General features: G+C 40.8%; 1 protein-coding gene across 1 annotated transcript; it reads left to right on the top strand.

Annotated features, from left to right (window-relative positions):
* The first annotated feature begins 1,887 nt into the window (after positions 1-1,887).
* Positions 1,888-3,266, top strand: LOC140765504 (ribulose bisphosphate carboxylase small subunit, chloroplastic). The gene is made up of 3 exons (XM_073104628.1): positions 1,888-2,140; positions 2,230-2,361; positions 2,827-3,266. The coding sequence occupies exons 1-3, from the start codon at positions 1,961-1,963 to the stop codon at positions 3,055-3,057; spliced, it is 543 nt and encodes a 180-aa protein (XP_072960729.1). The 5' UTR covers positions 1,888-1,960; the 3' UTR covers positions 3,058-3,266.
* The last annotated feature ends 12,535 nt before the right edge of the window (positions 3,267-15,801 follow it).

The raw sequence follows: 15,801 nt of genomic DNA, 5'->3' as shown, positions 1-15,801 counted from the left end.
CTTAAAATTTCGATAAAACATCCGTACATAAAAGTACTTAATTAAACCTCGTTTTAGAGTAGTAAAAATAATAAGGAAGATTTATGAAAACCTCCCTACAAGTTTCTTTTACTACCATTTATATCTTACTATATAGATATATTTATTATTCGATTATTTTTAATGGCTCAAAAATACTTGAGTCAATTTACCTAATACAGCTAAAGTAATAGACAATATTACCTCTAATATGACCTTAAAATCTTGTTTCTGTTTTACTTTTATCTTAACCCTAAAAAAATTTACTCATGTGTATTGAGATTATTTAACATATGTAGCTAGTTTAACTCATCTATGTGGTAATTGTTTGTTAAGAAAACTACCAGCAGAGTATTTTTTAAGTCACTAAAAACAAGATATGGGAATTGAATAATAGATATTTGATACGCAGAATGTGAATAATGACAAACTAAAATTTTTAAATATTAAGCCAGAAAACGGAAGAATGGCAGTTATGGTACACTCTTGTCGTCTTTGCCTTTGGATAATCGATATGTGATCATTGAGGCCATCACTAGCGTTTGGTGAATGTTGACATGGATGAAGAATTAGATCCACATGAAATATTGCAAATTGCTAACCAAGAGAGTTAAGGATAGCCTACTGCTATTGTAGTGGATGCAAGGATGAGAAAAGGAATTATGATGGTCCTTGCAGCTCTGAGACAACCAGTGATGCAGATGCTTAGAAAGAAAAAACACTTTGAGCCACAGATTAGGCTTTCAGTGGATTAGGTGACATTCACATGTTGAGGTTGAGGGACCAACAGCATCTCTTTCACTGTAACATTGCAATAATGAAGCAAGAATCTTGAGATTAACCATAAATTTGAGGCATCTACGAACAGTAAGATAAGTATTACATAGAAATCCTGATCCACTTGAAGAAAATTACTTGTTGGATAAGTTTAAAGATTTAAACTGATAAACACTGGACATTATTATACAACATGTAATACGAATAATAAACTAATTCTCGAAGACTAATAAGAATACTAGAGAAGAAGAAGAGAGAAGGTAACCTATATAGAAATCAACTGTGAAAAATGTATATATAGTCTCTTTCCTAGAAACTCCATATTATATACATATTATTTTAGGAAAAATAAATCAATACGTACCTCTAATTTATCTCTTTATCCAACAGCTTTATAAGTATAATATTTTATAAAATGATCGAAAGTATTGATAACTATGACTAGGAATACTGGTAAGCCCTGCACTTGTGAAGGTAAAATAGTTTTCTCTTTATTTTCTCTACTATGGAGTATCACAAATCAAATTAAATCTTTTAAGTTTTGAGATTTAATTAACTGTTTGGCCAAGTAAGGTATGTAAAATATTAATTTTAGTAGATCTAGAGGTAGAATCTAATTTTAGCAATTCATTGGTATGTATTCAATCATTGCTCTTGTTTTAGATATCACAGTGTGCTTGATGAATTGCCATGCATTGAGTGACTATTTCTAGGATGCCATTCCAAGAATTTTGTGGGCATTCAACTAGGCTGTAACAACGGTAGCAACTGTTGATGGGCAAGGAAAAGACTAAAAACAGCAACAATTTGAAGGATTGCACAGTAGAAGTGAGGTCCATCACTCATTCATGTACATTGGATAAGATAAGCCAGCTCGCGCCACGTGGCGTCCTGGTAGGGTGCCATCTGATAAGGATGCCATCCATTCCCACCCTTCATGTGTGGTCGTCGAATTGAAATGTCACCCCTCAAGATCCAACAGCTGAGAGAGCCACATCTTCCACATCTTTAGGAGGGCACCTTTGGATCCAAAAGATCACAAGGAACCACAGAGCTTGGTTATATATAGAGACAGCCTCATGTTAACAGCCTCCACTATCCTGCCTTGGTGATCAAGATCTAAGGAGCACAAGACCTCCAAGTAGTAAGAAAAGAGAGAGGAGAAATGGCTTCCTCCATGATGGTCTCTTCTGCGGCTACCATGACCCGGGCCACCCCGGCGCAGTCGAGCATGGTGGCGCCCTTCACCGGGCTCAAGTCCAGCTCGGCTTTCCCGGCCACACGGCGCGCGAACGCCGACCTCTCTCACCTCCCGAGCAACGGAGGCCGAGTTCAATGCATGAAGGTACGTAATTAACAACACAAGCGTATATAGAAGAGAAATTCTGCAATACGATACAACACAAAGCGTCGTATATCTCTGTCTCCTTGTAGGTGTGGCCCATTGAGGGTGTGAAGAAGTTCGAGACCCTCTCCTACCTCCCGGAGCTCCCCGTCGAGGCCTTGCTCAAGCAAATTGAGTACCTCCTCCGCAATGGATGGGTTCCTTGCTTGGAATTCTGCCCCGTAAGTACCTCTTGATCCCATGAACTTTCTGCAGAGGAAGCACCTTTTCTTTTTCTTTTTTCAAACCTTCAAGATATGGTATATATTGTTGATTCATTATTATTCGCGTAAGTTTTCTTTTTGGTTAGCTGGTTATTTATTATGGTATAGAGCCTGATTTGAGCTACAATTAAATGGTTTATATTGGTCAGCTTTAAATTAAATCTTGAGCGTTGGCATCACATCCAAACCCGTTTGCCATTTGGATCCTTGTCATAGAAATCAATTGGGTGTCTCTTTTCAATTCTTAGCCACCTCCCAAATTGGAAGCCAACAGCTTAATTAATGGATGCTACTTGAGTCCTTCCTTGTTCTATCATAACAAACAAGAAGACAAATAGTCCTACCCTTTCATATCAAAAGTCCTTTGAAAACTAATCTGGCATCACTATTGATCTAAATGTGTGTTTGCATTTGGCCATGAAGATCGGATTCGTCTACCGTGAGAACCACAGATCCCCAGGATACTACGATGGACGCTACTGGACCATGTGGAAGTTGCCCATGTTCGGGTGCGCCGACGCGACTCAGGTCGTCAAGGAACTTGAGGAGTGCAAGAAGGAATACCCCGACGCGTTCATCCGGATCATCGGATTCGACAACAACCGTCAAGTGCAGTGTGTCAGTTTCATCGCCTACAAGCCTTCAAAGTACTAGATCATGATCTGAATGCCTCTTGCTGTTTATCCTAGAGTGCCTATTCGACTACATTCGGATTTCGGCTGTTGCAGTTGCAGTTGCTTTCATCCTTTTCATGTAACTCCGCTCTCCAACTGAGAATGGACTAAATGTCAATGATCTTTTGGTTTGTGAGAAACATGAATTATATCTCTATTGTTGTTCTCTAATAAAATTAAATTTGCCTATATTTTTCTTTCTGTTTAGCCTAGACATTGCTATTCTTATAATTTCCTTCTTCTGCAAAAATGATGGAAGTGTCGGTTTACTGATACAATTAAGAGTATCACACTTGAGATAATAGTCGTCGGGAAAACAAATATCAAAAGTAAATAATTTATAAGATTGATACTTTCCCCTCTTAAGAGAGTTTTTCCTGCTATACTTTCCCCTCTCTTAAGAGAGTTTTTCTTGCTGTTTTTATCTCCCTTCTTCTTGCTTCTGAGCCTTTTCCTACGGTTCTTACCTCCCAGTTACTTGCTTAATTCTAAGCCCTCCTACCTCCCTCAAGTCTTCTCCTTTCCCTCAGGCACCGACTACCTCCCTTCCTCCTCCCCACTTTATCTTACAGCTCTTCCTCCTTTTGATGCAATGAGCTCTGAGGTTGATCTGCTGCAGAAATTCTCCGTACTCCTAAATGACAATGCCATGGAGGAGTCCATTCCTTCGCAATAGGAAAATACAATTCAAAACGAAACCCATCCCCCAGTATGGTTGGCAAATTAATTACCAACGGACCTTTTAATGCGAGGGGCCTAAAAGCATCTCTATCAAAAACTTGTAGCCTCGAAGGCCAAATGAAATTCACAGAGGTCCGAAGGTGTCTTTCTCTTCTCCTTCAAAAATGAAAACGACTAATGGCGTGTGTGGTATAGCTCCGGTTGTTGGGATCTATTCGTTGGTTGTAACAATCTGATCTAATAAAAAAAATAATAAATATAGTCGAGTCTATTATTAGACAATATTTTTTAAAAAAATCAATTCGTCCTCTACCGATTGCTTTTCGAATAGTAGACATCGGTATTCTAGGATACAATAATTGCTTTGCATTTGAAAGAAAACTACTATATGTCTTGTCAAATATGAACTGTGTCATATTATTTCCTAAATGCCGACAGAAGATTTGAAAGATTACAAAATGTAATGAATAAAATCTCATATTTTAACAAATGTAGACTGACAGCTTATTTATAAGATTAAACCGGCACAATGAAGGGATGCACCATTTCGGGTTGAACCAACTGGTTAACTATTTTAATCGAAAAAGGCACACCACTTTGAGTTTAACTAACCAAACTTGAACTCGACTTGATTCGAACTTGTATTAGGTAAGAAATAATTTTGGACTTGATTTGCACACAAACCAAGCCATCTCAGGCCTAGTCAAGCGGCTCATGTGTGTATGAGTTAATTTGCATAGTATCATTTACCTATAAAATAAGTATCGTTTTGGGGCCTAAAGCCTATGAGAAGCTTATCACTTATATACTATACTAATATTTTTTAAATATTCAATATGTTACTAAACTATCTTATCTTTATTTTTCATTACCATAATACCCACTTTAAAGCCAATTTTATTCACTTCTTTTCATGGACTTAAATAAGTAAATATATGATATTAAAGTATTCTTTGAGTTTTTTTAATTCCACCATTGATCCATCATTAATAATATGTTGATCTCACTTAAAAATAAGCTCAAAGTTAATAAAATATTTATATTAAATACATGATATTTCCAACAATCCCCACATAAATGAATTAGCTATAAATTAATACACATGCAATGCAAATTTGATTGAGAGTACATTGAAAAGTTATCACATCAGGATAGGTAGCATTTGGCTTTGAACCTTCTCTAGTAAAGTATTATTAGATTTATTCGTTAACTAATGGATATGATGCCTTAAACTGTTCAGTTTTTGTATAAACTTAAACAATAATACTCACACGGCTTCTTTTTAACATAGTTGATTTTATATATTATGTCCATTTCGGCCCTAGGCACGTTTAATAATTCTTTGAGTGCTCTAATGATTTAGCCTAGTCATCTCATAGAAGTAGACTACTTCACACTCACATAGGTAACTTTTTATTAAGAGCATCTTACGATACTATACTTAGATTTCCAAGCTATAAGGGCCATTAAAAGCATTGCTTATCCTAACACTTAGTACAAGTTTATCACTACGTCATTATATAAAAAGGCATAGAAAATAATTCCTTAATTGTTTCGGAGAATGCCCCTACAACTCAATTGTTCTTGTGAATCTAGATCTTAGGATCTCGAGTAAACTCGGTTGGGTTATTGTTGTGTCATTACTTTGGGTTATAGACTTTAAACCCATTCCCCTTGATAAACGATATACTTGATCTCTTACTAAGCCCTTTGTTAACGGGTCCGAGATTTTATCCTTTGATTTCACATAATCAATGGATATTATACTGTTTGAGATCAATTATTGCACTTTATTATGTTTACGACATATATGTTGTGACTTACAGTTATATATTTGATTCTATGATATTCCTATAGCTGATTGGTTATCACAATATATGTAAATTACTAACACAGATTTCGATCGCATAGGAATATCTTCCAAGAAATTCGAAGCCACTCTACTTCTTCTCTAGCCTTATTTAGTGCTATGATTTTAGATTCCATAGTAGATTTAGCTTTGCATGTCTATTTAGAAGATTTCCACCATACATATGTATCTACTCACGAATTTAGTGTCTTTTGTATCAGAAATTTAATTTGCATTAGTATAACATTCAAGTACCGTTAGATATCTTGAGTAGTGCAATCCATATTTAGTAGTGTATTAGTGTATCTCAAATGTGTGAGTATCCTAACCATTGCCTTCTAGTGGTTATTTCTTAGATTACTTGTATATTTACTCAGTTTACTCATAGAGTATACAATATCTAGATGAGTACAATTCGTGACGTAGCGATGGCGATGTCGAGAACAAAGCTTAGCGATAGAGAGGGAGGTCGCGTGAGAGGGAGAGAGGCAAGGGAGATAGAGATTAGGTCAAATTTCAATTCATTCAATAATCCTCATTAGGGGTACACCCAAGATTATATAGTGGCTCCCTAATCGACTAGGCTGGCCTATCTAGACTATCTTAGGTTCAACCGACTCAAACCAACACCTAACGCGTCAATTCTAAGGTAGGCATGCACTACAAGTGATTTGGTGGCTACCTAATTCGATCCAACTAACTGACTCGAATAGACTTGAATCCAACTTGTACTCAAAGCAAAAGGTATAAATAGCAAATGCATTTAACATGGGATCTAATTGCACAAGCAACTAAAACAAATACAAGAAATGATTAGATAACTAGCTAGGGGCTAGATGCAAAAACTCCTAACCTACCTTATGCGTTGAAGCACAATTAGTGGCTCAAGTGATTCGAACTGGCGCATAACAATCCACCACTCTTCCCTCATCTTTTCCTCAACTTGCAAATTGGGTGGTCACCCTGCATTTGTGATTCGACTCTATGTCTCCTCATCGGCCTTGGTGCCCTCTACTAAATATTTATCCCTACTTGAATCACCAACCTTTCTAGATGGTATTGTTGGTAACTCAAGTCTGGACAAGCATTCAGTCCTAATCACAGTGCTTGATCCAAAAGTTTTTATCGAGGGTTGATCTAAATCAATACTCGCATTCCATGACTACCTGCAGTTCATCATGCTATAGATGGAGCACTTTTCCCACTCTGGCTCATCAACTTTTATTTGATTAAAGTTGGTAACTCGAGTTGGGAAAAATACTTGATTGCAAGCACCATCGCCATCCTTTCATTGCACCTTTGAGGAAGAAGACTTCGTTTTAGAGCTGAGTTACACTAGTGGGAAGTCACCACCCTATGCGGATTTTGAACTATCTTTGTCCTTTGATCTTCTTGACCCATTATAGCCAGTTGACCTTCCCCTCTGTCTTACATTAGTCGGGTCGTGTCCATGCTCGATTCAAGTCCTTATTCAAGTTGCATCCACTTGGGAACTCAACTTGGGTTCAATCCACCAAATCGCTGCCTTAGGTTTCAGCAACATCGGCTTTGTGTGGCTAGGTGGACTCAATCCATCCATGCTCGGGTTTAGGGCCATTGAGCCGAATCTAGTTGATCAATCCAAAGGAGACAGAGTACCCCTTCTCTAGCCTAAGCTTAATCTCCTTTGGTCCTTCCAAGTGGTCACTTCTTCAGGTCTGAAACATAGAGAAAATTGGGATGCAAATATATAATCAACTTGACTAGAACAACTTGGCATGGTTCCGCCTTGTGCCGCCTTGTGTTTGTGTCTAGCTTAACCTTGGGTGGGACCTCCCAGCTATTCACCACCTTCATTTTTATCGTTAGTGACTGAGATAGCCCCACCTTGGAGTTGGTATGATCTCCCCTTGGCTATGATTTAATCTATCCCGTTTGTAGATCTGGACAAGATCTGGCATGGAACTTTGGAAATAGATCACAGAAGATACAACCGTTGGATCAACGTGAAACTTTGATATGTTGTAGCTCTAGAAAATAGCTTTCCAACAAATCTAATTTTAGGAAAAGCGAACGATGGAATCTCGAGATATTGTCCGAGAAGTAGACGAACATCAAGGAGTCCGTCTATGGATCCGCGGGTGGAGGCATGAGATCCTAGGTGATTATAGATGGTGGTAGATCAGTAGTAATCGGGTGGCACCAGTGAGTAAGTGGTGGTGGAAGGATTATGGATGATGGAAGGGGTTAGGGCAAGGTAATAGAGAGATTGGAAGAAGGTGGAAGAGTGGGCGGCCCTAAGGGACTAGGGTGAGTGGCCAATTAAGGGAGGCTAGAAGCAGTGGCATTGGGGAACGAGAGAACGAGAGAGAAGAAGAAGAAGAAGACTAGGGCAAAACTCAATTCATTCAATAATGACTCCTTGGTTGCCATCCACACCTTTAGAGGCTAACCAAACAATTCAAAAATAATAATTATTAACTTTAGAAACGGTGGATTTTCGTCGATTGCGTTCGAACGGGTTTGAACGCGTTCAAACGCATAAAAAACTTTCTCTATTGATGCGAACTTGATGCAGGCATTCGAACGAACATTTTGGGTTCTTTATTTTTGCGAATCTGATGCAGGCGTTCGCAAGCGCGTTCGAATGCACCCCACCCGCGTTCGAATGTGATATAGAAAAGCTTTATTTTTCTTTGAATTAATCACTAAAATAAGAATAAAAGACATCCTTAAAGTGTATCCATGCTCGAGACGACACCTATGAAGTTCGAATCGTATCAATCCACCATGCTTCCACAACCTTGTCATCAAGGTGTGAAATTGGGGAAGCAATCATTGAACTCTGACTCAAGCTCCTCCATGACTCAATCCTCTACACTGGTTTCCCACAGATCTAAAAATAGAGGAAGGGTTGTTGCTGAAAAGGAAGCTAGCTCATTTGTATCCGGTTGGTGCAAAAGGGCATCGACAGCTCAATTCTCAATTCCCTTTTTGTAGACTAGCTCGTAGTCATATCTATGGAGTTTCTTGACCCACCATTGTTGTGTTGGGGTGTGCACATATTGCTCCATGAAGTAGGGTAAGCTACGCTGGTCCGTGTGGATAGTAAATTGTTGGCCAATCAAGTAGGGTCGCCATTTGGTGATGGCATGCAAAATTGCTAGCATTTCACGATCGTAGGTAAATAGTTGTTGCGACTGGTTCGATAATTCCTTGCTCATATATACCATGGGCCTGCTCTCTTACATCAAAATAGCTTTAATGCTCTCACCCAAGGCGTCGCATTCCACCACAAAGGGCTTGCTGAAATCCGGTAGAGCCAAAACTGGTGTGGTAGATATGGCTGTCTTCAATGTTTCAAAAGCCTCCGTTGCCTTGCTTGTCTATTAAAACCCTCCTTTTCTGAGTAAGGAGGTCAGTGGGGTAGCAATCTTGCCATAGCTGGCAACGAATCACCGATAGTACCTCGTCAACCCAAGGAATCCCCTCAATTCTCGCTGATTAGTGGGAATCAGCCAATCCACCATATTTTTGATTTTGCTTGGATTGGCTTCTACTCTTCTCGTTGAGATTACGTGATCCAAGTACTCCACTCGTGGCTCACCCTAAATGAACTTGCTCATCTTGACTTTTAATTGGTTTTATCGTAAGATATTCAACACCTCACGCACATGCCGCAAGTGTTCACTCCAATTCCTACTATACATTAGAATATCGTCAAAGAAGATGAGCACATACCGACGCAAGAGCGGGCGAAAAAGGTCATTCATCAGCCCTTGGAAGGTAGCTGGTGCATTGGTGAGCCCAAATGGCATGACTCGAAACTCGTAGTGGCCATCGTGAGTTTGAAACGCCATTTTGTGCACATCTTCGGGGTTGACACAGATTTGATGGTATCCCGCTCTTATGTCAAGTTCGCTGAAGTAAGCCGACCTTGTAAGTTCGTCCAGCAACTCCTCGATCACCGATATTGGGTACCGATCTTTGACGATAATCGCATTCAAGGCTCGGTAGATGATGCAAAATTACCAACTCCTGCCTTTCTTTCAAACCAGCAGCACCGGTGATGAGTAGGCACTCCTACTCGGTTGAAAAAATGCCTTACTCTAGCATTTCCACCACCAATTTGCTGATCTCCTCCTTCTGGACATATGGGTACCGATATGGCCGAACATTTGTTGGTTCAGCCCATGGAATGATCTGAATGCGGTGGTTGTGTCGACAGGTCGACGGCAATCGTCGCTCATTCTTAGTGGGTATTTCACTTGATGGTGGATGTTCTGGTTCAACAATAGCCATTTGCAAGAGTAGAGCTTAGTTTCCTGCACATTGAAGTCCTAACAGTGGTTGCAACGTTGGCCCTTACCGTGGTTGATTTACATCTAGCAGCACTCTTTGACCATTCCTCCGAAATGTAAGTGTGAGGTTTGTAAAATCAAATGTTACGGGCCCCAAGCTTTAAAGCTATTGAGTCCTTAAGACAATGTCGGCACCTCGCAAGGCCAACAGATAAAGATCCAATGTGAAAATTTGGCCTTGCACCTTCAACTCCACACCTCCATAAATAAAATATGCTCGCAAGATGGTGCCATCTCCAATTGTCACATCGAACCCATTCGTGGGTTTCGACTCGAGCCTAGTCTTCCCAACAAGTCTCTTCTCAATGAAGTTGTGGGTGGACCCGGTGTCGATCAAGATTCTGACTATGGCTTTCTTTACTACACCGTTCACCTGTAAAATCTTTGGTGCGGTTGTCCCAGAATAGGCGTAGAGGGAGATTTTGACCATCATGTCCTCCATGGGTTGCTCCTCATCTACTCCTCCTTGCTGTCCAGCCACACCCTCATCTTTAGTTGCAATCTCATCCTCAGCCTCCTCCAACCCGTCTATTAGCATCACCGATCCCATCGGTTTAGTGCAGCGATGTCCGGGTACAAACTTCTCATCACAACAAAAAGCATAGGCTTTTGGCTCTTCACACCTCCACTTGAGCTAGTGTGAGTGCTCGACTCGGACCTCTAGGTGCATACTTCACATCTTGGGAGGGTTTTAGAGATGCTTGCGGAGACACCATTGTAGCAGCGGTTCTTGGTACGCCGATAATATTTTTTGCCGCTATGATAGGACGAACTAGATTGCAGCTTTCTTGATTCGTCTAGTTCTATTTGAAGTGTATCTTCATGGCTCGGTATTTGTCTTCCATAAATAGTAACTGCATCTCCAAAGGCCTCCTTTAAGGTTCTAGGCCTTAAAGCCCTCACGTCGGCTTGTATGTCTCCCCGTAGCTCAGAGATGAAGGTGCTGCGAAGTTGTTGATCCGTCCATGGAGGTCGGCATCAGCTACTTATCCTCTCAAATTTTTCTTGGTATGCCCCAACCGTGGTTCTTTGCACTGTCTTTGAGAGAAGAGTATCGAACTTCATATCCCGACGCTCCAAATTGCCATGTGATATTGGTGCAGAAATCGACCCAATTTTCAATTATTTCATGGGCATTGGCTGCTCGAAACCAATGAAGTGCCGCATCTTCAAGGTGGATGCTCGCAAACATCACCTTATATTCTTTAGCTGTACCTTGGTATGCGAAGAATTGTTCCGCCCTATACAACCAATTGATCGGGTCACCACCTATGAACTTGGGAATTCGAGACGCACGGTTCACCCACAGATACCGTTGTCTCAGTCTGGATCATATCCAAGTCTTTGTCTAACCGGAGGAGGATGCACCACGAATGGTTGATGATCCCTCCTTTGGTTTTGGTTAACTCAATGAGGTTCTGGTTCATATTACCCCGCCCAAGGATCTAGATCCCCAAGATGATCCCCATTTAGGTTGGCTCGTCGGATGGGCTCACTCGCAACTTGGCCTGGTGGAACCATCCTTGCTTGTCTCTGCCCATAAGGTTGTGGCAGCAGAGGTTCTTATTGGTGCAAATTCTGAACTGGTGGCGGCAGGTTCATGGGGGTGGACTCGCATCACGGGGTCGTTGGTGCGTTCCCGTTTGCCATGGCTTCTCTTGTCGCCTGTTTATCCCGCATCATCTCTATCATTATCTGATTATTGATGGCCATTTGTTCGGAAAGAGACCCATTTGCTCTTCCGTATTTAGATTTGGTCAGGTGGTTCCACGGGTGGAAGTTCCCGCAGTCATTTCCCCTTCCTCTATTGGGGAGATCTCTTCCTCCTCGTTTTGTAGTGTAGCCATGGCTCTAGTGGTTGTCATCGGAAGCGTGTGTTCGAGGAATAGTGGCTCTGATACCACTCTTGATACGATCTCCCATTGGCTAAGGTTTGGTCTATCCCGTTTTTAGATCTAGACAAGATCTGGCATGAAACTTTGAAAATAAATCTCGAAAGATGCAACTGTTAGATCAACGTGAAATTTTGTTATGTTGTAGCCCTAGAAAAGAGATTTCCAACAAATATAATTTTAGAGAAATCAGATAGTAGGATCTCGAGATATCGTCCGAGAAGTAGAAAAATGTTAGGGAGTCCTCCCATTGCCAACATCTCACCGCATGCAGAATTGCCAACATCTCTTTCTCGTAAGTCGATAATTGCTGAGATTTTTATGATAAAGTGATAGGCTCTGATACCAAATGATAAGGCTTTAATACCAAATGATAGGCTCTAATACCAATTGATGTAGTCTGGAAGTAAAGATAGGCTATGCTAAGATTCCTTCAAGATCTGAATTTATTATAAAAATTAGTCAACGCAATCATTGAAAAATATTTGTCAGGTATTCTCTGATAGTTAAAAAATTACAAACCTAATTGGGTTTGATCCATAACTTCTTGATCTACAACTTTCGTATTTACGCCCTTTACAGATTCGAACTATAGCAGTGATGAAAATACGGAATAACGTGGGTGATGGTGGTGACGGGTGGAGTAGATGTTAGGGTTATGGATGGGTATGGAGATGAGGGTGGATTGTGGAAGTGATTAAGGGAAGTAGATGAAGGGAACGATGTGGTCAAGATCCCAAAGAAGAGGGGTGACTCGACAGACGAGAGAGATTAGAAGCGAGGAGAAATCTTGCCAACGGTAGAGGTGGAAGGATGGTGAAGAGGGAGAAGGAAGGAGTCTAGAGAGAAGATGGGAGGCAAAAAATCAAGAATCCAATAGTATAATGAAGTTGGTTGCCATCCACATATTTATAGAGGCTAGCCAACATAATTTGAAACTCTAATTCTAGAGGATTACTGTTGATCGTGTACGAACACACTCGATTGCTGATACACTTAGTTAGGACGCCATTGTGAAGTCGCATTCGAACGCCGTTGTGAACGCCTTGTGAATGCTTATGAATGCCTTGTGAATGCCTCGTGAACGCCCGCATTCGAACATCTTGTGAGCGCCTTGTGAACGCCTGCGTTCGAACGCCTCTGTTGCATTCGCAAATCCAAAGAAGGGGTTTCCTTGAGTGCGTTCGAACACGATCAGGCGCGTTCAAATGCGATCGACGGGAATCCTCTAGAATTAGGGTTCCAAATTATTTTAGGACTTGTTGGCTAGCCTCTATAAATATGTGGATGGCAACCAACTTCATTATGCTACTGGATTTTTGATTTCTTGCCTTCTATCTTCTCTCTAGATTCGTCCCTTCTCCCTTTTCACCATCTTTCCACCTCTACCTTTGGCAAAGTTTTTCCTCGCTTTTAATCTCTCTCGTCTATTAAGTTACCCCTCTTCTTTGGGATCTCGACCACTTCATTCCCTTCGTCTATTTCTCTTAATCACTTTCACAATCCACCTTCATCTCCATACCCATCCATAACCCACGTTATTCCATATTTTTGTCCCTGCTATAATTCTAATATTTGAAGGGAGTAAATACAAAAGTTGTAGATTAGGAAGTTACGGATCTAACCCAATTGGTTTTGTAATTTTCTGACTACCGGAGAATATCTAACAAATATTTTCCCACCGTTGCACGGACTAATTCTAGTAATAAATTCAGATCTTGAAGGAATCTTAGCGTAGCCTATCTTTACTTCCAGACTACATCAATTGGTATTAGAGCCTATCATTTGGCATTAGAGTCTTATCATTTGGTATCAGAGCCTATCACTTTATTACAAAAATCTCAGCGATTATCGACTTATGAGAAAGAGATGTTGGCAATTCTGCATACGGTGAGATGTTGGTTGGTTACATGGAATGCCACGCACGATTGTCTCGAATCATGATCGTAAACTTATGAGCAACTTTTGGACTGAGTTTTTCAGATTGTAGGGGACCCGATTGAAGTTCAGTTCGGCCTACCATCCACAGACGGACAGCCAAACCGAGGTGGTTAATTAAGGCATTGAGCAGTATTTGAGGTGCTTTATTGGAGAGATGCCGAGACGATAGTTGGAGTTCTTACTGTGGGCGGAGTGGTCTTATAACACCGCCTACCATAGTAGCGTTGGCATGACTCCATTTGAGGTGGTGTATAGACGCACGGCTCCGACGTTACGTGCTTATGATTCAGTGGCATCGACAGATAGGACGGAGGTGGACTTAGCGTTGATGGATAGAGACACCACATTGAGGAGGTTGCCTGCTCATTTTTAACTTGCTCAAAATCGCATGAAGCAAGTTTATGATCATAGCCATAGGAAGCAGGAGTTTGACATCGGTAGTTTGGTGTTTGTGAGGGTGCAATTATATTGACAGGTGACCTTATGTCCGATGAAAAACCAAAAGTTAGCATATTGCTACTTTGGTCTGTTTCGGGTGTTAGAGCGTATTGGTCCGGTTACATATCGTTTGGAGCTGCCGGAGGGGTCGAGAGTGCACCCTATTTTTCATGTTTCATTGTTGAGAGAGCGCATTGGAGATCATGAAATTGTTGGATTGGTTCTACCAGAGCCATTAGAGGAGATAGAGATCGTAGAGCCAGTTCGAGTACTTACTAGACGCCGACGTCGACATGGTACTAGAATGGAGATGGAGATTCTAGTTGAGTGGCTTGGCAAGCCATCTGATGAGGCGAGATGGGAGTTGGAGACTGATATCTTAGAGCATTTCCTTGACTTTTCACCTTGAGGGCAAGGTGGGGGAAGCGTGGTGAGCTGATACACTTAGTTATGATTTTTTCTTATTGTATTAGGTATTTATTTTTATTAAAATAAAATTCCCGTAGGTCGCATTCAAACGCAGGTGGAGTCGCGTTCTAACGCCCTTGTGAATGCCCGCGTTTGGTGAAGTCCGGTAGCGCTAAAACAAGAGCCATCGTCATTGCTGTTTTTAATTTTCAAAGGCTATAGTAGCTTCATCTGTCCATCTAAAAGAGTCCTTCTTCAACAAAGAAGTGAGAGGAGCAATGATCTTGTCATACTCGGCAATGAAGCGGCGATAATATCCGGTCAGCCCCAAAATTCCTCACAATTATGTGATGGTAGTAAGAATAGGCCAAGTGGTCATACGTGCTACCTTTTAAGGATCCATCGCTACACCTTCCGCTGAGATGATGTGGCCTAAATAATCCACTTATGGAATTCCCCAAAGATACTTGGACTTCTTAATTTTCAGCTGGTTTTGCTTCAACAAATTTAGCACATCCTCTAAATGCAGCCAATGCACTAATTCAGTCATGGTATACACCAAAATATCATACCTTCGCAATAGAGGCTAAAATATATCATTCATGAGGCCTTGAAAAATAGTTGGAGCATTGGTGAGACCAAAAGCCATCACCCGGAGCTCGTAATGCCGGTCCGGAGTTCGAAATGCAGTCTTGTGCACATCTGCCGGGTGAACTCTAATTTGGTGATACCCGACTCTCAAGTCAAGCTTGCTGAATATAGTCGCTCCTGCAAACTCGTCCAACTACTCCTCTATAATCACAATGGGATACCGGTCCTTGATGGTAATAGCGTTTAGTGTTTGATAGTCGACACAAAAACGTCATGTCCCGTCCTTTTTTTTGCACCAATAGCATAGGCGATGAGTTAGAGCTATGACTTGGTTGAATGAGACCTTGATCCAATATCTCGATTACCATCTTAGAGATAACTTCCTTTTGCACATGTTGATACTGATGATGGGTTCATGTACCAAAAGGTCGGCTATGGAACAATTCCTTTAAAATCTAAATTTATTGTAGAAAGCAGTCCGTTCAACCATGGAAAAATATTCATCAAATATTCATCTATAGTTAGAAAATTATGAAACAAAGTGGATTAGATTTATAACTTCCTGATCTATAACTTTTATATTT

Source organism: Typha angustifolia, chromosome 8 (genome assembly GCF_048772165.1).
Source record: "Typha angustifolia cultivar Huaian chromosome 8, ASM4877216v1, whole genome shotgun sequence".
NCBI lineage: Eukaryota > Viridiplantae > Streptophyta > Magnoliopsida > Poales > Typhaceae > Typha > Typha angustifolia.
The sequence above is the reverse complement of the archived record's forward strand: the minus strand, read 5'-3'. Positions and strand labels throughout refer to the sequence as shown.